General features: G+C 38.6%; 1 protein-coding gene across 5 annotated transcripts in view; it reads right to left on the bottom strand.

Moving 5' to 3' along the window:
* Ptprz1 (protein tyrosine phosphatase receptor type Z1) overlaps positions 1 to 25,141 on the bottom strand; it is a 176,399-nt gene that overhangs the window by 48,466 nt on the left and 102,792 nt on the right. For 2 of the 5 annotated variants that reach the window (XM_021656742.2, XM_021656743.2), the window contains exons 9-12: positions 16,987 to 17,171; positions 15,867 to 15,993; positions 8,915 to 8,961; positions 1,711 to 5,257 (exon numbers count right to left, since the gene is read on the bottom strand). In XM_021656742.2, the coding sequence (XP_021512417.1) occupies positions 1,711 to 5,257; positions 8,915 to 8,961; positions 15,867 to 15,993; positions 16,987 to 17,171 (3,906 nt within the window). The remainder of the gene's footprint in view (positions 1 to 1,710; positions 5,258 to 8,914; positions 8,962 to 15,866; positions 15,994 to 16,986; positions 17,172 to 25,141) is intronic. The other 3 variants (XM_021656744.2, XM_021656745.2, XM_060373873.1) reach the window with 2 other exon arrangements.

The following is a 25,141-nucleotide window of genomic DNA, read 5'->3' as shown; positions in this document are numbered from 1 at the left end:
TTTCTAAAATTTAGAAGTACCATAAATGATAAGCTTCAGCCTAAGGAATAGTCAAGGATTGGATAAGACTGGCTTTGTATTAGTTTTACAGATATAGTTTTAAAAATAGGTAAAAAAATTTCTTTCATTAATTATATATTATTTTCTGAAGATGGATGTTATATTCATATTGCTTTGTCTTCATTAGTGGGGGACTTACTCTTAAGCACTAAATAAATCTAATTAGTACATGTAAGAGAAACTGCTTTCTTCAATAATTCTAGATGCAGTGCTTTGCTATGTCTGTATGTGTATGGCCCTCCCATTAGAGCATAAGCTTGCAAGAAAGGAAAATAGATTGACTCATGATCTTTCCCTTTCAAACAAGAATGTAAGGAAAACAAGAACTACAATTGAGGACGGATAACAATGCACGTCTGTAACAACACCGCGACCACCGCGACCCGTGGGCTCATTATTCCCTCTCACACACCAGTTTATACATTGAAGCTGAAATACAGTGTTAAATGGATGTCGAGTCAGAGTCCAGAAGAAAGAATCTTCCCTAGCTAAATATATAATCTCTTAATTGCTGCCATAATAAAGAATATACAACTAATGTGTAAGATGAAAATAACAAAAAGAAAATATATTTTAATGAGATTGGCTCTATACCCTGAATTTTGAATATTAAATTCTGGGCAGTTACTATCCAACATTACATTATACATTAGCTTATATTTTGGCTCACTAAGATTTAAATACCTTCACTGTTAATTAAGAAATTTCTTGTTGTTTAATCCAAGCAAATTATAAGTTCTTGCCATGAATTCAGTTGAATAACCTAGTTTTTCATACACTTAATGGAATTAAACTTGAGTTTTGTCACCATTGACATTTTGAGCACACATCTGTATTGTATTTTGCAATCTGCTCCAAGAAACATCTGGCTAACAAGCCGATTTGCATGAAATATATTAACAATGAACTGCCCTCTATAGAAAAGGCTCTAGGCTTTTGTTTTTACATCTTGTCACACAATACCTATACATACTATGCATATTCATGTCCAGTATTTAAGTCGGTATGACAAATATTGTAACAAACACAAAGTGGAGTGTATTTTGCTGGTTTATACTGCCCTCTTTAGGCAACAGAAAGAAGCTCAAATAAAGATAGTTTTAAAACATTATTATGTTCATAAAAACCTTCCTTAACTATCAAATCCTAGCCTTGCAATTCTTTTTGAAATCTCTCCAAGCCGATGGGGACATGTGAAGTGTCTCCTTAGTTTACATTGGTGAACAGGTGCTTATAGCATATTACTGAGATTTTTAAATCCAATAGAATTAGATTAAAACTTGCTCTAGGATACAAGAATGAACATTTAAACTGTCTCAACACAGCACACTGTGTTGTAATATATTAATGGTGTGTTATGCATACATAATTGATTGTACACACAAAAGGGATCCTGTAGAATAAGAATTAGTAACAATGCACAAAAACTGTATTTTGAAGATAACTACATCAAGGAGCAAAATACGTTGGATATTCATTTGAAATCATGAGTAAAATCATATTCACGAGAGCTACAGATGGTTGAACGTTCTGACTAGGAAGCGAAGATCTGTTGGCGTACCAGAATCCTTTTCTTCCACGATTCTTGGATTTTACTTTCACAGCAATAAAATCAGCACATATCATCCTCTCCCTTAGCTCATAACTAACCTGCCTCTGAACTGTTGGATGCTCCTGAGTGCCCACTGGTAACAGATGGCACGGAGGGCCGTGGAGATCCAGGAGCTATGCCTGTGTCATCTGCTTCCAGGGCACCATCAGCATCTGGGAAACTGAAATCTGTGGAAGTCTCATTATCGTTAAGGCTCTCTGAGGTGCCTTGCCCTGACCCACTCTCTTCATCACTTGTCAAAACTGCCCATGCTTTAGATTCTGGGGTGAGAGGCAGGACAGCACTGCCCAGCAGGACGTCACTGTCCTCCTTTCCATCATTGCGTTTCTGGGGAAGCGTAAATGTTGGTGGTGATTTATCAGGACTTTTGTCCGTGCTAGTTACACCTGTGTCTCCATTCTCTCCTTCTGCATTCTCAGGTAGCAAATGTGAAATTGGGTCCCTCTGATCCACAAGGCTGTTTTCCTGGGTGTCTGAGTCATCTGTTACCTTTTCCTGTGATTCTCTATAGGGTGCACATGACATACACTTATTCAGGGGAAAGTGATCGCTATCTACGTCATCATAGTCATCATCACCATAATCATCACCGTCTTCACTACCTCCCACTAATTCAGCATCAGCTCGGGCACTATGAGCCAGCTTAGAAGTAGCTTGAGAAGGAAGAACCAACTCGGCTGTGGTCACAGAATCATCTCTGTTGGGAGAAAGAGTTGTAATGGAAACGGGCCCACTTCCTAATGGGATGGAATGGTCAGTAGCTACAAGCACATCAGAAACAGCCGTGAGGGTACCAGCAAGTACCTTATCTGTAATAGAACTTTCAGTGAGCATGACAATTTCCTCAGAATACACAAGCTTGTCTATAAGTGTATTTCGTGGTTCGTCAATTGCTACAACGGGAGTAGCAAATGCTTGCCTGGCTTTCGGAGGATAGGCCTGGCTAGTGTCCAGATGTGCAGTTTGGAACAACTCATCATTACTGTATAAAGACGGCAGCACTTTCTGGGGACTTTCGCTTTTAGGCAAACCTTGTTCAAAATGTTTCTCACTTGTGTAAGGAACCGTTAAACCTTGAAGTGAAGTGGAGCGCGCATTAGCAGGTGATGCCTCGAGAACTGGCACAGATGTAAAGTGCAGCGTGTCTTCACTTGAAGCAGACTCTGATGCCATGGGTTGCAATGTGGAAGAGCTACTTTGTTCAACCTTGGGGGTTTCAGCCAACACTGGATCACTAGGCACAGACGGAAGAGCAGTTTTAAGCAAGGTGTCAACATCAGAAGCCCGAAAGGAAGGTTGCAGCAGTACTTTAGTGTTAAAAGGAGATGTGGCCGCATAGAGCAAGGGCTGCGTTGAAGGGTGTAACACTTGACTAGAAGCAGGGTCAGACAATGCTGGCTCTGCGTTTGTGCCAAGCCCAGGGGTAAGCCAAGTGTCACCAAACGCTTGAGACACAGAGTGTGTGGGTTGAACTGGGGAGTTAAATTCTGAAGCTTGACTACTCTCATGATAAAAAACCTCAGTGATGGGGTTAGCAAGTGACTCGGGGAGCATGCCCTTTATGCTAGAAATAGAAACAGAGGTTTCTCGTAAAGACGCACTCCACTTATTTACCACATCAGACATCTTTGGCACGAATGTGCTTTTAGAAGGGTATGCCATCTCACTGAAAGAAGACATTTTCAGTTCAGTCTCATTTCCATGCATTATTTCACTTTTAGAAAGCGGCTTAATATCATCACCACCGAACACAGATGTCGTGTATGTAAATTCAGCTACAGAGACAGGCGAAGAAACGTTAAGAGTTCTCAGCCCATCTGTGTCAGGTAAAAACAATTCGTTATCAGAGGAGGCTCCCGACCACTCTCCATCGCCAGAGAGGGCAGGAGGAGGCTGCAGCAACGATGCAGTTGGAGTGATAAATGAGGACCCAGGCACTGATATATGGCTAGGAGTGATAAGGAGGGACCCCTGGTCAGATACATCGACAGAATCATGCACAGGTATTACAGAACGGTAAGGAACAGTGAGCACGTGGCGGGACCCCTCGAAGGCATGAGAAGGTTCAGGCCCCGAAGAATAGGCATGCATAATGACATCACTGCTGGGAGACTCAGCTTGAGAAACCATGGGCGTTTTATAAAGGACAGCAGATTCACTACCAGATTCCAGCGCGTCCGAGGCAGCGTGAGTAGTGGCCTGATACGACAGCATATCAGAATACTGAACCAGGCTGGGCTCTAACAGCAAATCACCCCCAGCCACCAGCAGAGAACCATGCAAAGACAGCTTATCCCTCTCAGCAGCTGAAGTAACTCGTGGAGGGGTTTGAGAAGCCGTGTGCGGGTGGTGAAACAGTTCGCTACCGAAGGAAGCAGAGGAGAATGGGGGCAGAGCTGCACCATCACAGGAAGACAGGATGGATTCAAAGGACACACCAACACTGGGAAACACAGGCGTAGCATGCAAGGCCGAATCACTACTCGAAGCAGCGGGGGGAGTGTTGAGGGTCTGATTGTCAAGCAACAAAGGGGTGACTAGAGGAGAGACCTCACTACTGTGGGAAGGTTGAAGAGGCGCCTCACCATTGTACACCGGCTGAGTTGTCTGCGGATGGAGCACGTCGGTAGTGGGAGCCAAATCGACCGGTCTGGAGGGCTGAGTGAAAGCACGTGGCGTTGCTTCAGTCGGGACGTAGGCAAAGGTAGAATACGATGGCATCTCCATCTCTGTGACTGGAGAACGCTGCGACATGGTGGCGTCTGGGGAGAAGGACTCGGTGGTCTCCCTAGATTCCTCAGTCTGTACGTGTGTGGCGTTATCCTGGAGAAAGCCCTCTCTGCCGGACCCAGGCTCAGACTGGGTTGTTAGATCTGTGGAGCCAGGAAACCACACACTCCCATCAACAGGAGGGTCCTTCAGCGATTCTTCTGCACCGGATGGAGCTGAATCTTCTGAAGCGTTTTCTGTAGATCCTGGCTTAAGGACTTCAGACGTGATCGCCTCAGGCACCTCTGAAGCAGATACGTATCCATGGGATACATTATCCAGGAAAAAGGGCACCGCAGAGGTTGCAGGACTGGAACCCGAAGAATCATCACCTCCTGCGTCGAGCTTGAAATCCGTCAGTAAGTTTTCTTCCTCACTGATGTCAGTAGACACCTCTGGGTACTCTGTCATGGAAACCGTGTTCAAGGATTCTGCAGTCCCAGACAAGTTCGTCTGTGGGAAGACAGACAGACTTTTAGATCTGCTGTTTAAGGAGGCTGAGGTACCTCCCACACTGAATGGTGGCCGTTCAGTTCCAGTCTGAGAAGGCAAGGACATTTCTTTTTCTGTATCAAATTCGGCCACCTGTTGGGAACTGGAACTCAGAGATGTGTTGAGAATATGGCTCTTCGCGGAGAATTCACTTCCTCTCGTTGGAGAGCGGTTAGTCTTGGCTTCATTGTATTTAGTCCCCATGTGACTGGAGTGAGTTGTGGTGGGAACCTGGGGTTCCTTTTTCCTTATTTGGTTTGTGGCACTGTCTCTGCCGGGGTTCAAGCCAGTGTCTTCCTCACTGTCTTTTCCATATTCTTCCTCCTGTAAAATGCAAACAAAATTTGAATGAAAAGAAATTAGAGAAGAACGGAGTCTAAATATCTTACCCAGCATTATACTATGAATTTTCACTTGTTCGACCTTCATGACCTCTGACCCTCAAAGGACACCATTCTGTTGTGTTTTATTCTGTTCCGTTCCATGCCATGCCATGCCGTGCTATGTTATACTATTCATAGTATGAATCTATTCAACGTGCACTTATCCTAGAAATTTTATTTTATACTAAGGAAAGCAATTAAGTTAAATGAAGTCAGTTTAGTTACAACTGCTTTCATTTTAAGGTTATATAAAGGGACTGAAATAATTCCACAAAAATTTTGCTTCATGATCTGACCCGGTTTTTCTGAATGCCAATGTTCAGCTTAATGAGATGGCATTTCTGTCTTCTTCCTCCATGCTAAAAGTCTAAGAATCTGCCCAGTTCTCTGATGTCACTACACTAACCCCCAGCCTTCCATCTCCTGCTCTCTCTCTCTCATTCTCAGCAGATGGCGCTGTTGTTCACTTGCCAGGGAAAACAGAAGCCAACAGACAGAAATCACATGTGGTCCTCACGTTGAAGACACTCAAGGAAGCCTTCCCTACCCTCCTGAGCTTCTACTGCCTTTCCTTCACAAGCCCATTCCTACATCTGTGACCGACTCTACTTTTCAGTGTCTCCTTACAAACTGAACATGGTTGAGCATCCTGACTTTTCTCTAGTCCCCAGATTATTCTAACAGGACTAAGTGATTTCAGGTCTCTTCTGTTAAAAATGAACATAAAATGAAATCTTTAATTTAACCTGAATTATCATTTAACCTTTCCTTCCCTCTTTAGAACTGAATTTCCTCAAAGATAAGTCATGTATTGCTATACATGATCTAATGATTTCTATGCACCCCAACACTAATGTTCATCTCTGCCTATGCTCCACACTAGCACACTTTATCATAACATTCCATAGACTGTCTAGATTTCCATAACAACCTTATGAGAGCCTGGTGGTGCTCATCTGTTTTTCCCAGATGAGCTATACACTTAGAATACACATATACTTTAGGTGATTTCTTTTCTAGTAGATATTAAATGTTATGATATTTAATAGGACACCTCTTGAACTCTGAGGGAGATGATTGACCATTCTCCATGCTTTGTTGAATTTTGATAGGTCACATTCCCTTGTGTCAACATTTCAAGAATATATTTTATATATATATATATGACTACAAGCATTTTAACAGTTTTATGATTCTTGCAGAACTGTAATTTTCTTCTCTTTTTAAATATATCATCACACTACTTTTTATTTTATTACTTTGGACTTAAAAATCCTCATAGATGCAATCCATACATTTCCAGCCTTCCTTATTCACTCCTACGTGAAGTGCAGGATCCGAAGTTATTAGGAAGTAAATAGTGGATGATTGAAAAGTATTTTCAGTCTATCTCAAAGTAGCACTACATTCATTATAACTGTTCTGACCTGACCTTATGCTATGATCATTAATTTCAATAGGATGAAACATACTGATTTGTAAAGTTAAACTGCCTAACCATGGTACCTGGACCTATCATTTTAAGTCCCACCTATGTCTGATTCCTTTTCCACAGCAGTGGAAACTGTTCTGTTTTCACTTCTGCTTCTTTGGCTGCTACTGCCATGGGAAATCTCATAAATACTGTAGTTTTTCATAACTTTCCTCTCTTCTAGGTCATAACCTTCCTCACAAGAAAATGATTATTTTTTAAAAAAGTTCTACCACACCTTCTTACAGGTTTTCTTTCTCTGTGAGCTATACGTGTTCTCCCTTTATTTTCCGATTGGGCTAGGAAGTAGGAAGTAGGAGAGTGAGAATATTTTGTCCAGGAGCTTTGTCACCTATTTTTTTTTTTTAATCACAAAATTCTCTGTTCCTCCACAGAGGTTGTCACAGCATCTTCTGGGAGACAGTTTCTATACTTTCTCCCTGCTTTTCAGGTGTAGGTATAGCAAGCAGTCTCTAATAGCTATAGTCCCGAAAACCTTCTCTTGACGTCCATTTACCTTCTCACACATCTCTGAGTAGGGGTTTTATTAAATCAACTTCAATGAGTACACTTGCCTCTGACATCTGTTTCTTGTTGGAACCTTGACAGAAATGTTGGGTTATTTCCCCTCCTCCTGTAGAGGAACCTTTAACTATAGCATGATAGACTGTAATAGATGTAGATAGAGATATAATTGGAAAACAATGCAAGTTACTTCTCTAATAAGAAGATCTACTTGTACTTGCAGTACATGTAATTGGTGAGACTTAAGATGATACACATATATACACATATGTATACATACACACATAGCTACTTTTAATTACTTTTGATTAGGGAAAATTTTGGGTCTTTTGTGGGATAACCTTTCAATATTTCCTTTCAATATTCTATTAACGCTGTTCTCCAAATTCATAACCTGTTAGTCTCTGTTACATTTCTCACCCTAGATAGGAGTCAAGCTTGAAAACACTCAGGCTAAACTCCCCCTTCTCTGTGGCTTTCTATTTCAGGCTGTCTGGTTTGAGAAGGAGCACTTTACCATGTGCTGTCTTAGCTTAAATACACATAGACCAGAGAATGTAGGACACAGAAAGAAGGAAAACATATAAATTAATGGGAAAATGCACACCTATATACGTCCTTTAGCATCTCTAATCTTATACTGCTAGAATTTATGGCCTATTCATACAACTAAATGTTATAAGAATATAACACTGTAGTTTTATATAGAAATTTGCTAGTAATTAACATTGGAAGATTTCAAACAACTTTTATAAGCTTGTCCTGAGGTCTTTTTAGTGTCAATATTAATTAAGAATAAAAATAAACAGGAAATTGTAATCACAGCAATTATAATGAAAAGTAATTGCATACTGCATTTCATGTGAGATGGAACATAGCATCATTTATTAAATTAGTAGAACCAGGGATTACTTCAGTTTATCAGATAAAAAGAATTTAGCAACACAGCAAATTTTTTCCTTTTTTTTTTGACTTGGTTCTGTTAGTAATTTTTGGCATTATCTATACACATGAGAACACGATCATATACACATACAAAGCTACTTCTAGATAAATCTTGTGAACTCTTGTTGAAATGTAGAATAAGTATTTGAGTAAGAAAATCCACTGTAAAAAAAAAGGAGTAAAAAAGATATACAAATCATTGAGCTAATTATATATGTAAAATTACTGACTTCATTAACTTATATTTTTATAAGAATAGCTTAAATAAAATAAATAAATAAAATTTCATTTATTAACTGGTCATACTTATTATGAGCCTATCAGTGATTGGCTACTTATAAACTGTAGCAATAGTAAAAACTATGAAAATATTACTAGAAAAAAATTGAATGCTAAAGAGTTTCAATATAGCTAAAGCTTATAGCTACAGTTATTTGTAAACTTGATTAACTTCTTTTCCATTATAATAATTTATTGGTATTACACTAATAAAACATCCTCCAGGTTTGTCATAAATCATACATGCTGGGCATGTGACAAGAAAGCCTAGGAATTCACCCAACAGCGATGCATGCAACAGTATCTAACAATCCAAGCAACAATTCAAGATAGGCTTTTAAATTTTGAAACATTTAAATATAAAAATAACTATGATACCTTGATTATTTCTTCAGTTCCAATTAATTCAGGAAAAAGGTCAAGTTCTAAAAAGTTAAAAACAATATTGTTAACAATTTTAATTCAACGCCTGCAGCCTTGTAGGCTTATCTTTGGGTAGAAAGAGAAAAAGTTAAAAAGAAAATTGAAATATTACTGGCTTTGAAAATATCTCAAAGTAATAATGTCAAATTTTAGTTTTCAACACTATGGACCAATCCACAGCACTACAAACGGCATGTGACAACATTTACATTGATCTGTATCTTCTGCTCAAATTGTCTTTCCCAAGCCCACCTCAGCTCCCATCAAAGCTAAGGAGGAAAAAAAAAGGACATGACAGTGATAAGGCCGAACGTGAAAACAAGTCCACTTTCTTATCGTGCACCATTAGCGCAGACAGAAGTAGAACTGAAAATGACAGGGATTTCTAGGGATTTGGGTCGGATTAATTTCCCCGTTTAGTCTACTTCCTGAATTCTTCCGACCAAGGGTCCAGACCTTCTTTCTTATGCTTTTGATTTGTGCCTATACTTATTTCAGTACAGTGTTCTGTGCAGGAGGAGGGAGAGCTTTTCATCAGCGAGCTCCAGCATAGGATGACCGCAGGGGAAACTAGACAGGAAGAGCCATATGTATTTTCTCCAGGGAAATTCAGCTAATAACATTTACGCTGTCGCAAGGAATTCAGTAACCAGATTCATTCAAGTCTGCTTTTTATTTTCCAACCAATCAGAATCAATGTATTTTTATTGTTGTTTAAAAAGACCTGTTGGCAAGTGATAGAACAGTCTAAGAGTGCAGTGATGTAGCTCAGTGGCTGAGTGGGAAAGATAAAGATCTGGTTCTTGCTGTCCACAAAGCAATGTGGCACACTGACAAATTACTGGGAGCTGGTGGATATTTTTTGGCTTCCGGCAAGTGTCTGGGTTATTTGGAAGCAGATAAGCACAGTGGCAGTGAGGGCTTGGGGGATTGTTATAGTGATATTTTTTTTACTATGTACAGGCTTTTATGAAGCTTCACTCCATTGGCAGTTTTTGCTCTGCTCCACCTTGATGTTGCTCTGTGTTTAACTCTTATACACTAAGTGCATATTCTAAAGAAATTTCATGCAGAACTGGACTGACCTTAAATATTCATCTTATTTTGACTTTCCCTTCAATATAAACTATAACAAATTCATTTTTATCATCAGAGACTCCCTAACTATTTATAAATATAAAAGCAAAAACTATGGTTGGTTACATGGATTCTATTTAGAAGAGAAATTACATAATGTCTATAAATATACCCAATTCCTAAGATTTAAACTTAATACTCTTAAAAGCTTAGAAATTTCTGTTATTAACCCTTGCTAACTAACGAACCTATACTGATTTTCTGTGCTATCAAAGTGAAGATCATAACTTGAAATACCCCTAGATTTAAATTAAACTCTACAATTTTTTTTTCTTAGTCAGTTTGACTATAAAAGAGTTTGGAAATTTTTACATAGATCAATTGTTCAGATTTTGTTCCTATGTAATTATTTCCCGACATCTGATTTTCATTCTCTTTATTCACAATGGTTCCACGTTAAAGTAATTTCAATCCCCTCAGACACCTGAGTCTTTGTAACCTTCATGAAGACCAACATGGGGAAAGTTAACAATGTACAGGGCACAGTGCCTGAAATGACCTTCAGCTTACTGTTCTGAAAGCTGCAGCGGGAGCAGAAAAGTCCACCTGTGTAGTAATGTTTGAATTCAGTCCAAGAGACACTCCCTGAGACTTCCCAGCAGCCACATATTCTCCTCTGCTTTGAACCATTTTAATGATAAGGGCACACCAGAATGAATTATTTCTTAATGAGGCATATATTTTCACTTTTATTTAAAAAATCTCAACAATTGTGTACTCCTTTCTGTATGCCTCAGGAGATGTTTTTCATTTTTAAGGGTGTTTAACTTCATCTTTTTGATGAAAAAAAAAAAACCTAATTATCTTACTTTTTGTCAGGGTTGGGGTAAAGGTTGTCTTCCTTTCATTTCAATATTCCCACTGTGTATTGCACTTGGTATATTTTACCTTTTACTAGTAGGCATTAGTTAACCGCATGGATCAGGATTCCCTCAAGGTGAAATGTGTATACTAATCCAACTATGGAACCTCAGAGTACGGGTGACTGCTGCTGTACTTCAGTTTGCTGTTTGCCACTGTAAGTACAAGCCTTTCTCTGGACTGTCTTAGGTACTAGAGCAGCCTGTGTGGCCCTCTCAATCCCATGTCAATCTCAGGGCTGGAGACCTCAGCAGCTGGTGCTTTCGCAATGCCAAAGGCAAACTCTCTCTGGAAGATTGTTACTGCTTTTAAACTGGACTCATAGTTTTAATAGAAATTCTGGGGTGTAATAAATAGCAGAATTTTAGAAATGTGTTTCTTTTCAAGATTCCGAAGCCACACATCTGAGTATGAAGGGTTAAAACCCCAGCATCCAAGGTAGAGCTGAACAGTAACAGTTCTCATATTCACTTCTCCTTACTGGTACTTTCTTAAAAAAATAGTAACTAATATTTTATTTATCTGAGTATTAATGATACATAAAGAAGTTAACAAGCTATTTGGTTTACAGAATATCCTCACTTAAGCAAAATAGGTTCCAAAAAGGCTGGGAAAATATCTGATGGTGAATTTATGTCTGTGTCTGTTTTTTAAATTTTTTCTTTTTTTTTTCATTTTGAGTGAATACTTACAATTCACATTTGTGTAATAGCTGAACAAACACAGGTGGTAGACTCGGTTTTGGGGCACACGTGATCTTATGTGTATTTAAAGTAATACAATAGTAGAGTATCAGAACCTTAATACACAATTTCATAATACAAAGAAGCAACATTGATGAAGTTTAACAGTAAAGTTTTAATGATTTTAAGGTAAGTTTCACAGTGCAAAATGTAAAAGTAATGTAGACTCCAACTGCCCCAAACTGTAATGTAAGACATAATTACATCATAACTTTTGTAGCACGGCCTGAAGCAGGAGGAGGAACAACAGAGGCAATGATGCAACAAGACATTTAGAGACAAACTGCAAAGCACACAGTGGATGGATAGCAAAGTGTGAGGATTCATTTTGTGACATGCTTAGATTTGACACATATAGTTATCAAAGCCTTAAAACATATCTGTAAAAGTGTCCTCTACTCTGTATAATCTTTATCAAAAAAGAGAATTAAACATATTTGTGTTAATTACAATGAAATAAAGATAGTCACAAATTATTCATCTGTAAATATAACTTCTTAAAATGTCTCTTAAAACAATATTTTTAAGAGAAACAATCTTAACAATCTTTTAAGAGAAATATTTCTCAAGGCATCCTTGAAACTTTTAAATTATTTTCTTTATATGCATTTATGCTTGTATTTTAAAATAATGCTTGAAATAATAATGAATTCTAGTAATGGTAATACAAGATGGTAATATTGTATCTTGTGGCAAATAAAATTAGGATGCACAAGTGATAAGGTTTAAAAATTATTGGTTTCAATACACAATTGAATCAAATTAGGACATCAAAGAACCAATTTAGAAGATTGTATTTTCCTCAGATATTGAGATCTATGAAAACATGAGGGTAATTATAAATTACCTTTGTTTCATTTGAACAAGATCAATAAGCTATACTGAATTTAGAAAACATCTTATTGTAAATAACAACAGAATAATTCAATGATGTGTATTATAGCATCACCAAGAAAAAGGAGTGGCATAGTGAAATGGCAACTTAATACATTCCTATATTAGCCACAAAAACAACAAGATTTGTTAATTAGACAATTTTGCCCAACTGGACAGTTATACAACAGGCTGATACATATTTACTACTAATAATATTTTAGCTAATGTGAATTGTAAGTAAGTGAATTAAAATTCAGCCCTTAAACTCAGGAGGAGAAGTCTAAGAAAACTAGAATTTTCTTCATAGTTAGTAAGAAAACTTCACGCTTGAAATAAAACTGGTTCTTGATGCAGAGACTTTGGACGGGTATAGTTAGAGGACAGTTTACCTACTATGCTTATTAGCTTGGGTTCTCACACTTATCCAGTCAAACTCCTCCCTATGCTAAAGCCCCAAATGCTGTACAAAGCTCAAGCGCCTAGGGGACTATGACATCCATGAAGATTAAATGGTAGGTCCAACCTATTGTCCCATCACAGAAATGTTCAACAGTGTCCCGATCCTTTGAATAAATAGAAATTAATTGTATAGGTTATTATTTTGTACAAATGAGAAAACACTACAACAATTAGCAATGTGCCAATGTAGACTCATTCTAAAAGCAAAGCCCTCAGAGGTAGGTTATAGAGAAGACATCCATTTGATCATTCTCATATGCAATAAGCATCTCAAAATGAAAACAAGAACAAAAATTTTCAAAAAGTTGAAAATTTTGGCATAGTGGCCAGTGTAGGGCAGGATAAAGTGAGCCCTTCATTCTTGTTTTTCTTGGAATCTGTTTTATGTACAGAAATGAGAATGATTTAACTAAAACAGTTAAGCAAATATGTCCAATATAATTCATACTAAAATGTGTCAGTAAGACACAACCCAATTTAAAAAAAAGTGAAATAAAGGCAGTTAGAACAATAACACAATGAAAAACACTCATTACGTGAGCTCATGTCAGATTAAACTACAGCCACAGCCTTTAAACAATGAAAGCAAGGCATTTCCCTGTCTGTACATAAAACATAGTATGTCATAACTAGTCACTGAAATGAAAACCTTATAAACACTTTAATAACTAGAATCAGGATGGAGTGGCCGAGGAGCATTCACATTTATGTATGTATGTATGCATTTATGTGAATACGTGTATTGCGATGCATACCCATACAAAACGCTACACAAACACAACACAATTCTGATACTTGAAAACTCCTTTTAGTGATAAAAGGAAAGCTATATAAATTTGTAAATCATCAGATTATACCTATATCTTGATTAATTCATTGCATATGTTCAATATCAAAGATATTTTCCCTTATTGTTTAGAAAGGGTGCATGCAATTAGAAACAACTTTTGTTTCTGCAAAAAATAAGATATATTAAGAAAGAGAAAATCACCCCCTATCAAATTACAAAAAGTGGAAAAATATTTAACTTTGAGAAGCTTTATATAGATATTTGAAAATACCTGACATGATCCTAGAGAATACTTACTACATGCTTTGGGGGCTGAAAAGAAAATAAATACAAATGAAACCAAGTCTTGAAAAAGTAAGTCTAAAATAAGTCTCGAATTCACTCGTCAATTTCCACTTGATGATTTTTGCAAACATGAGTAGATCTTGTTTTTCTTATTTTATAAGTGTTAAAGTAGTCATATTAATAATAAATTTACAGATTGCCCAGTATTAGTCTTGCTAAATAGAGAACTCCAAGCTTCCTGAAATTACTTGAGAAACCAGACATAACATAAAAGAAGTTTTCTCTTTGTTCAAAAAGATATTAAATCAGTTTTATGTTTAAGTTTAGGAGCACTCTCCCCATTGATTTCCACAGTGGCTTCTCCAGTTTTCACTCCCGTCAATAATGAGTATGGGTTCTCACCAGCTTGGTTTCTTTCCCCACACCTGCCTCGAGGAGAACCATTCTGACTATTGAAGGGAAGGGATTACCAACCCACCCACAAAATTTTCAAACTCAAATTTACCTTGCCTACGAGATGTACAGGGATAGAGACAGGGCAGAGATTGAGGGAATGTCCAACCAATGCCAACCTGAGACCCACCCCATGGGAGTGAGACAACCCCTGACATTATTAACGATATTCTGCTATGCTCACAGAGAGGAGCCTAGTGTAGTTGTCCTCTGAGAGGCTTCATCCAGTAGCTGATCCAAACAGATGCTGAGACTCACACTAAATATTGGATGAAGCACAGGGAGTCTTGTAGAAAAGTAGGAAGAAGGGTAGAAGGACCTGGAGCTGCCAGGACCTCCACAGCAAGACCAACAGAGCCAACTAACCAGAGCCCAGAGGGCCATGTGGAGACTGAAGCACCAACCAAGGACCATGCATAGACTGGACCTAAGCCCCCTACGCAGATGTAGCAGACATTTAGCTCAAGCTTCATGTGGGTTTCCTAGCGAGGGGAACAGGGCTGTCTCTGACATGGACTCTGTTGCCTACTTTCTGATCACTTCCTCCTGGTGGGGCTGCCCTGCAATCCTGATGTGAACTGATGAGCTAGGATTGGTGGGTGGAGGGGGGTCCCCTTATCTGAGGAATGGGGAGATGGGAGAAGAGGGAGGGAGGGTGGGATTATTGACTATTTACTTCTGCACTACTGACAATCACAGCCAATGGGACCAGCCTAAATGCCTATCAGTAGATTAATGGATGAGGAAAATGTGGTCCATATACACAACAGAACTAGAGTCACTCACTATATATATATATATATAAATATATATATACATATACATATATATATAAAGACATTGGCAGGAAAAGCAGTGAAACTGGAAAACACTTCATGAAGCTAAGTAACTCAGACCCCAGAAGATAAATACTATATTTCCCTTTAATGTGTGAATTCTAGATTTTAGTTTTCATACATGTATAAGGATAGGTTTGTACAGTTCCTATAGCTAGAAAGGGAGTCCACGAGAGGGAAGAAGGGTGTCTTAAGCATGTGGAGGTACCAGATCATACATGACATGGAAGCAGAAGAGCAGCTACACCAGTAGGGACGGGACCAATGGGAGGGTGGAGGAGGAGAGGATCAACACAAACAAGAAGGTATGAAAAGGCAATAATGAAACTCCTAATTGTAATAAAATATAAACTTAAAAAAAAAAAAACCAAAAAGCAACAAAGTCAGAAGGAAGCACACGTATACCCAGTAATCAAAATAGCTTCATTTACTCAGACATCAGAAGGATATCTCAGGGAAGGACTCACCAGCATCCTCAGTAGGCATGTCAACTATTAGTTGGTCACTGTATTTTCCATATAAGCCATTAGTGCATATGGCCACTATTTGAAGAACGTAACTCATGTTAGGTAGTAAGTTATTGAGAATAGCACCCTAGAAGATAGATATTACAAATTATACAAAAATGTCATCAGAAGACTACTGAGTGAAAAATTGACAATTCTCTTTATCCCAACTATATATGCCTGCATTCAAATGCAAGTGTGTGCGCATGTATGTGTATTTGCATGTGTGTACTCACAAAGCAGTATGTTTTCTTTATGAATTATGAGATGAAGTATTTGCTCATGAATTCCTCAATTCTCCTGTATCGTTACCTCTACATTATAAACAAATAAATTTAAAAGGAGCCATTTACTGTACCCATAAGCTATCAACCATACTAATAATGTCACTTTATTGAAGTTGGTTTCCAGGACCTGCAGTCTTGCTGCCTGAATGTAGAGCTCAGAGACTTTCTGGTGTGGTGGCGTCTTCCAGATGAGGTGGTTGGCACCCACCACCTTTGGGCCTACCCTTCCCGACTAAGCCCAGGTCTAGCACTACAATGTTCTTCTGTGGAAGAACTCCGAGCTTTAACTTCTGTAATTCACACGCACGGCTAAGAGGTCCTTTCACCTTAGTCTGTCCTCAAAATTCTGACCTAGTTACGACTTTTCATTTGCCACCCTGGAATCTGATGGAATGCAAAGGACTTTTAAGTCCCTTATCTGTTTGTTTTCTTTTTCTTCTTGTGGTAGTATAGGGTGTACCATGTGAACAAGATAAGCTTCTCAGGCTAACTGTGAGATTTACTTAGAGTACTTAATTATTCTTTACATTACTTCATTTCTAAAGGAGGAGTGCACTAATAATGTCCAGTGTCTAAGTTTCCCGCATGTGTCCACCTCTCAGAATGTCGAGTCATGATCTTCTTGCATTTAGTCCTAACCACTGACATCATTTATCACGACCATGTTCCCTGAAAACAACTTCACTCAAAATCTAGAGTGACCAAAGGCAAAAATACATAATTATTTGTAAGTTCTTACCTTGGAAGTCAAACTATAGTGTTATCAGACAGAAAGTAATTCATCTTATAGTTACCAAGTCCTGATAGCCATCTGTTAAAAACTCATGCTTGGTTTGGTCATTTCCCTCCAGTGGTTGGTACAGCACCGCAAACTTCTCAATCATGGTGTCATAAACAACCCGAGGTCTCTCCCATGTGACCAGAAGGCTGGTGTAATTTTCAGGGTCAGCCTGCACATTTTCTGGTTCTGAACTACACACTTCAGGAAAATAAAAAGTCATTGGCATAATCATTTTTGTCTTCCCGGATTTGTACAAAGTAAAACATGTTCAGTGAAAAATTTTTAATTGTTTTATAGTTCAATATGACGTAAAATATTATCTCTCTTTTAACACAACACTTTCAGTTGTGATGATTTCTGTGTCTAAAATTGAACTCAGTAGGTTCTTCCAGAACAAGGAAAATCAATCTGGCTCACAATTCTAAGGGTGCAAGTCCTGGTGTATGGGACTCTGGTGGAAGTCTGACATTTCGTGATAGCCTCTGAGCTTGGTCTATAATGGTGGATCCCCTTACTCAGTGGGGTGCCCTCTCTACCTGAACCTGAAAACCTCTAAGGAGCATCACATAGCCCTCAGAGAAGATTAAAGGCTTGTCCATATCCTGATAAGAAACTTGCTCAGCAAGCACCTGGGGATTCCTGGAAATACCCCACACTATGCTAAGGAGATTTTAGCTTTAAGCAAATGACTTTAAATTGTCCCTGCAGATTTTCTTCCACCCATATGATAATTAAGTACTATGTTCTCCTTCTCGTGATATGAAGTACCAGATTTACTTTGTGTAAATTGTACCACTACATGTAAACCATGTATCCCTAGCACCTCTAGCCCCATTGAATCAAACATATTCACCCTCAAAACACCTCTCACTGTGCAAGGCTTAAAAATCCCTGCTTTCACATGAAATAAATGTGCTGTGTACTCTGTGATACTATCAGCTTTCCACCATGGCCATCTTTTATTCTGGGGAAGAAAGGGCTCCCCTCCTCCCTGGAAATTCAATGCTGAACTCCTGGGGCTTGGCCAGGCCTGCTGGAGCCTGTCTGACCTCCATGAGCTGGGAGTTGACTGGGGATGAAGCAACTGCTGGGCCTGGACCTTCCTTCTGTCCTGCTGGGCCTGCACCTCACCAGACCTGCCTTTCAGCCCACCAGGCCTGAGCGTCTGCACCCCTCCTGTTAATAGAGTGGCCTCCCCAGGTGAGACTAGGAGCCTTGCTCAGTGCATGGACCTTGCCCTGACCTATATGGCTGTTCCTGAGACAATCTCTCGCTCCCATTGAGAAGTCTGGGCTTCTGGCATGGCAGTCAACCCTTGTACCACGCCCAGCAGCTGTGATTGGGGGAAACATGGGTCCCTTGACTATGAGCCATCCTTCATGAGCATATACATGTCTCACTGTCTGCGTGGTTTATCCCTCTGTCCTTACAACAGCACTAAGATCCAGTCATAGGTGCTCCACATGCAAACCCAATCTAGTCACTTTCCAAAGTCTTTACTTGAAAACACCATACTCTGCTAAATTTCTGTCCTCTCAAGGCTACTCAATTATCACAAGAACCATAGCTCCTTTTCTTTTGCTATTGCCTAAAACATGGTTTCAAGAGGATTTGGCATGGATATTCATTTGTAGAAACAATGTACATAGGATATTTTCAAACTTACGGCATCTATATATGTCTCTTTTGAGACCTAACAAATATTCTCAGGAATTAGAAAAAAATTCAAATATGAAATATGATCTATAGTTAGACATTTTTGCGTTTAGAGAAACCTTGAAGTAATTCAAAATTCCAACCCTAAAAAGCTGTAACATAACTAAAACTATCAATTTGGTGTTTGGGGGAACTGGTAATGAAATGCCCCTTTGGTATCATTAATAGTTTAAATAAATACCTACATGGAATTAGGATATTTGTCTCATATGGAAATAGTATTGTGAAAACTTTTCACAACTTCTTAAAGTAACCTCAAGATCTTCCTGGGTGAAAATTGGGCCAAAAATTCAGTCCCATCAGAAACAGTCTTGTGCCAGGAAGCATGTAGGTGTCTTAGATTAACCAATCATCATGGGTAAAACAGCTGAAAATATGCCAGCCGCTGCTTCAGAATGTGACCCAAAGGGATTTTTTTTTGTCTGTTCTAGTTTTTAGTTTGTCTCTTAAACACATGAGGGCACAAGTAGGCTGACTTCAACACAGTATTGTTAGCAAATTTAGCAGATCAAGTCTGTGTTTGCAGTGGTACATTAATTATCCACAAAATATAAGCATATGCTTTAAATAAGTACATGGATAAATTTACATGAGTTAGAGATTTTTTTTTCTGCAAACGGGTAATGTTGTTTTTGTTTGGGGGAAGGAGCTTAGAGTGAGGTGTTCCTTTAAGAATAAGAGGAAAATTCCTTCATTGTGAAAAAACTGTGAATTCAGACCCAAAATATATTCTAAGTTTAGACTACATCATGTTTCCATCTGTGACACTTCTGTGATTTTTCCACCAGATGGCAGAAGACTATCAAACCATCTCAAAATGAGAGACGCTCATAAACTATTATTGGAAAACATTATCTCCTTCTTCCTTTTAGAGGAGTGTACCTGTAGGGGAAAGAGGCTTCCTGGCGGTATAATTTGTAGATTTTTCTCCTTTAAAACAAATCCCTCTTTTCAGAGAAGAGGGATGCTTTAAAGTGGTATACATTTTTAAGATGTACTCTTTAAAATTCATTAATTTAATGTACCACACAAAACAGAAAGGTCTTGAGAAAAGTAGGAACGGTTTGTTGAGCGAGGCCCAAAGGATTCTTATCTAACTTCCCTAGCTTGTCCACATCTTTTTGTTCTTATTCTCACAAATAGGAGAGGTTTCAGATGTTAACCATCTATGTTAATATAAAGTGAGACTTTTCAAAGAAAGTTAGATTTCCTTGAGAGTAGGTTCTCATTTCTTAGCTGTATTACTTATAAATAACATGACTAATATAGTAATATTAATAAGTGACTAATATAATAATATGAACTAATAATATGAACTATGATATTATTAACTATTAACTAATAATGTGAGCTAATAATATTAACTAATAATATGAACTTGAACTAACCTAGTCATATTAGTTATTTTGATAGTTTGGGCTTGTGTATTTTCCCTTTATTTCTTCATTCCCCTTTCTCAACTCTCTGAGGATTCTCTTCACCTTCCTAACCACCCAATGTCATGTTTTCTTCCTCCAAAAATTGTGGAATTGTATTGGCTCCTGAGCATAGGACCTTCCTTGGGTGCAGAAAACTGACTTTATTTTGCCTAGCAGTTATCAGTTGGCAATAGCTGCTTGGCTAGAAGTGGGACCTCATGCCTACTTCTACTCCTTTGTGCTGGGATTTTGTCTGGCTTGAACTTGCGCAGGTCTTGTGTGCACTGGCACAGTCTCTGTGGGTTCTCAAGTGCACCTGCTCTGCTGTGGGTGGAAGAAACTGTTTTCTTATTTCTCTGGCTCTTATACTCTTTCCTCCCCGCTTTTCTGATTAAATCTTTGAGCCTCAAGGGGTGTGACAGATTTCACTGAAGGCTGAGCATCCCAAAGTCTCTTGTGTTCTATATTTTGACCATGAGTAGGTTTCTGTGCTAATTACCATACACTGCAAAAACAGAATGTTTATCCAATGCAGGTTGAGTCATTCACCGGTCTATGCATATGAACATGTTTCATTAGGAGCTGTTTTATTGCAATGTTTCTTTAGAAGAAGAATAATAGTAGACTTTTCCCTAGGGCTTATGGCTTTTTTAGCCTCAAGTTCTTGGTCTCGTTGACAGCGTGTATGAATTCCATCTTGTGGACTGGGCCTTAAGTCCAGTTCTTAAAAAGTAGTTGATTACTCCTGCAATCTTTATGTCACCATTATGCCAATGGGCATATCCTGAAGGCATCTCATTTTTGTAGCTCTGAGGCTTCATAGCAGGTGAGATAGAGGATTTATTTTTCTCTTCTGGTACCCTGGATAGCAGCTTCAGGCAGCATGAATGCAAGCCGGAAGGGTGACACTTGCAGCCAAGTCACGGCTAAATTTCTCCATGTTCCTAGACACTAAGCACATAGTGTCTTGAGCAATAGGATCTTACTACTAAGTTCTGGAGAGTAATGCGTACGAATGGCAATTGTCCATAATGTTTGGACCTCCTACTGGGCCCTATTAATGAACAACTCAAAAATATGTAAGCCATTCTTAATTCTTGGGTCTTTTATTTGGTTGCACACCATGTCTGGTTTGGGTACTGTTACCCTTCCCCCTCATCATCTGGCAACCCAATTTAAACTCCTTTTAGATATGTACATATTTTAGGAGGCTTCTCCAGCAGTAGGTGTCTATATGGCTTTTTGGAAAAAGAATATCTTTTCTTCTCTAGAAGACCTCCCCTCCCCCATGACTTACTATCTAACTCACCTCTGTGGGTTGTGAAACACATATACCTTGAGATTAATTTTAATTAAAACATTATTTTTAAAGCATTTCTTTTGTTAATTGATAAATAATAATTTAGTAACATAAACCATCAGCGAAAGCTTTATTCTTTAATTGTTGAAACAGAGGATTTAAAGGGATAAAATAGATGTGCTTTAGAACGTACTCAAGAGAAAAGTCAAACTTACATCTATGCACTGTGATCTTGTCAAACCATTGATCTTTTAAATAACAATCTGATTGATTTATTTCATAGATATAATTTGTTCTTTTGACATAAAATTAGGCAATGACCATAATCTAAGTATTACATTTGAACTAATATTTTGTTTTCTTCGATGCTGTTCTAGCGATATTAGTGTAGTTATTATTTTTTATTTTAGATGACATGAATGTGCAGTGTGTACGTCTCTGTGTGGAGCTGTACACATTGAGTGCAGGCGATGGTGGGATACAGAAAGGAGTGTGGCCCCTCTATAGCTGAAATTATAGGTGGCTGTGAGCAGACCTCTGTTGCTGATGGGAGCTGAACCCAGGGCCCCTGCAAGCCTATTCAGCACTGTTAGCTGTAGGTTCTCTTAACCCCTGAGCCATTTCTCCAGCCTCCAAAATTAGTGTGATTATTTTATTAGGAAGTTATAAACTCTACTAAGCCAATTATCTGGATTGAAAATCAAGAAGTCCTTTTTAGCTTAGTATGTAGTTAGACACCAAATAAACGCCAACCATAATTTAAACAGTAACAGTTATATATATATGTAGGCAAAGGGGCTCCCTACCAGATCTCCTTTATCAGGGAGCCATTTGTGTTCTGGATTAAAAACAGTTCCAACCTTCCACCCAGGTTGGTTCTGGTTACTACTGGTATGTAGGTGCAACTGTTGCTCCTGCCTCTTGGAAGCTCATCCCTGCCTTAGCTTTCTTCTTCTTTTTTTTTTTTCAATGCAGTTTATTCAGGAACCTTGAACAATCATCTGACCCTGGGGAAAGCCAGCCCACAGCTTAAATAGCCTCTGGGTAGCCAACCCCAGCGTGCCATGTGGGCAATGCAGATAGGTCCACATACAAGGAAGCAAGCCAGATCCTTGGCCTTAGCCAAACCTGCCTTAGCTTTCTAACACTGGCATTCAGAAAGTTTCACGTGTCTTTAGTTTCTAAACTCTAGACTTTTCATTCACGGAGAAATGCACAATAAACCAGAAACAAATAAACACCTGTTACTTAAACCAAATGGGTTGTGCTCATCAAAAGTCATGTGTATCCACTCAAGGTTGTATAGTGTCACATTTGGCTGTCATAAAGTGCGATGGGTAATTATTTATTATATTGTATGAAACAACATGTACTACACCAAGAAAGAACCAAAAGATTAATAAGCAAAGTGCTGAATATCTTGAGGACAAAAGGGAAAGGCAGGAAAAACAAGAACAAAAAAGGAAAAGATAGCAGAAAGGAAATGGGGGAGAATACAAGTGATTTTCCTGGTTGTGACAAATCTCTTTGTGAACCAAGAACAACTATGCTTGAGTTCCCTGTGGCCTTCCTTGTTCTAGGGTGCGTCCTGAAATACATGAAGTTTGTCTGGAGAAAGGGCATATTCTGAGTTGCATCAACTATGGTTAAGACTGTGGAAAGGTAAGAAAATTCAGGTAGGTGGGCTTACAGGAGTCATAAATGCCACCAGTGTACGCAAATATACTAGATTCTCTTCTCTAGGGACTGAGAGCAACTGTATCAGCAGTTTAATTTGTAATGCATGGTCCTCTAAGAAGTAAATGATCTTTTGTTTTTGTTTGCTTTCCTGACTATAATTAGAGCTAGTGCTATCTACATATGACGTTAACAAACACTACTTAAACCTACCACCTTTCCCGAAAGTAGGTTTGCTAATGTCTAATTCATAATGACGTATTTCAGGAAACGGTAGAAAATATCTTGCAGTCCATTGCCTTATGCTACCTAGTTTAGATACATTATGCTACAAAGATACTCCCAACATGCTCTATGTTTTGAAAAGCACACTATATTCTATTGCTTTAAAATGTTTACATTAAATTTATTATAGTGCTAACACTTGAAGTATGCTCATAATTCTATAACAGGTTATTTTAAGTAATCACCATGCGCATTTTGCAGAGCTCCATTTCTTCATTGCGATTTCTTGTTTTGATGCATATGACACATGACAACAATAGCAGTCAGTGACTCTGCAGTTCACTCATTTAAAGCACTGTAGTGCATGGCAAAGTTTAGCTCATTCTGAGTGTCACAGCAGCCCTCTGAGGGGACTACTTTAATTCCTCTAATTTTATAGGTGAAGACATGGTAGTTTCTAATATCAACAACTTGTGACTCGTATGTAACTAAGTACTGGTGCTGAGTTTGGAAGTAAATGCTCTGTGGTCTTTGAAGCTCAAATTGTGTTTCTTGTATGCTTTAAGAAGCCCTATGGGATAAACAGACTAAAATCTGTACACCTAAAGAAGCTAAGCAAGAAGGAGGACCCTGGTAAGAGGATCAATCCTCACTCAGAAAGGGAAGAAAAGGGAGAAAACAGGGACCACAAAAAAAGCCTACCACAGAGGACCTCTAGAAGACTCTACCCAATAGGGTATCAGAGCAGATGCTGAGACTCATAGCCAAACTTTGGGCAGAGTACAGGAAATCTTATGAAAGAAGGGGGAGATAGAAAGACGTTGAGGGGACAGGAGCTCCACAAGGAGAACAACAGTACCAAGAAATCTGGGCCCAGGGGTCTTTTCTGAGACTGATGCTCCAACCAAGGACCATTCATGGAGATAACCTAGAAGCCCTGCACAGATGTAGCCCATGGCAGCTCAGTATCCAAGTGAGATCCCTAGTAATGGGAACAGGGACTGTCTCTGATATGAACTCAATGTCTGGCTCTTTGATCACCTCTCCCTGAGGGGGGAGCAGCCTTACCAGGCCACACAGGAAGACAATGCAGCTAGTCCTGAAGAGATCTGATAAGCTAGCATCAGAGGGAAGGTGAGGAGGACCTCCCCTATCAGTAGACTTGGAGAGGGGAGAGTGGGATTGGGAGGGGTTGAGGGAGGTGGCTATAACAGGGATACAAAGTGACTAAATGTAATTTATAAAATAAATAAATAAAATTTAGAAAGGTAACCTCTGCTAAATCCTTCCCAATCAGATGGTTCTATTAAATTTTTGATTCTTAGAATCTACAATGTCTACTTTTTTTTGCTCAAATGTACTGACTTTCTAACAAATGGTAGCCTTATATCACATTGGAAAAACAGTGCATTGACCTTCTGGTGGCATGAATACTGAGAGGTAGTTTTAGGTGTAAAAATAAATATGGCCTGGGTTTTAATCTCAGAGTGCACTTGGAAGCAGGGAGTCACATGCTTTGTCGAAAATACATGTTTCTGCGATTCTGCAATGCATTTAGTAAGAGCAAGGTTCTGAGTATTTTTATCATTTTTTTGTTTTAGTCAAAATGATGATGTTAGATATTTATAAAGGTAGAAATGTAAATATACCTTGAATGTTCAAGACTGAGGAAAAGATTTTATAAATTTTCACTAATTAGTGTAATACTATATAACAGTTAAAATGCTTTATTAGAGATTCATTTAATATCACTATGTAAAATACCTACCATTGTGAGATATAATATGCTTTTAATTGAAGTGGAAAGCCTGAAAGGATAAAGTTTTCAGTGG

Source organism: Meriones unguiculatus, chromosome 21, assembly GCF_030254825.1.
Source record: "Meriones unguiculatus strain TT.TT164.6M chromosome 21, Bangor_MerUng_6.1, whole genome shotgun sequence".
Taxonomy (NCBI): Eukaryota; Metazoa; Chordata; class Mammalia; order Rodentia; family Muridae; genus Meriones; species Meriones unguiculatus.
Note: the sequence above shows the minus strand (reverse complement) of the source record. Positions and strands in the feature narration are given on the sequence as shown.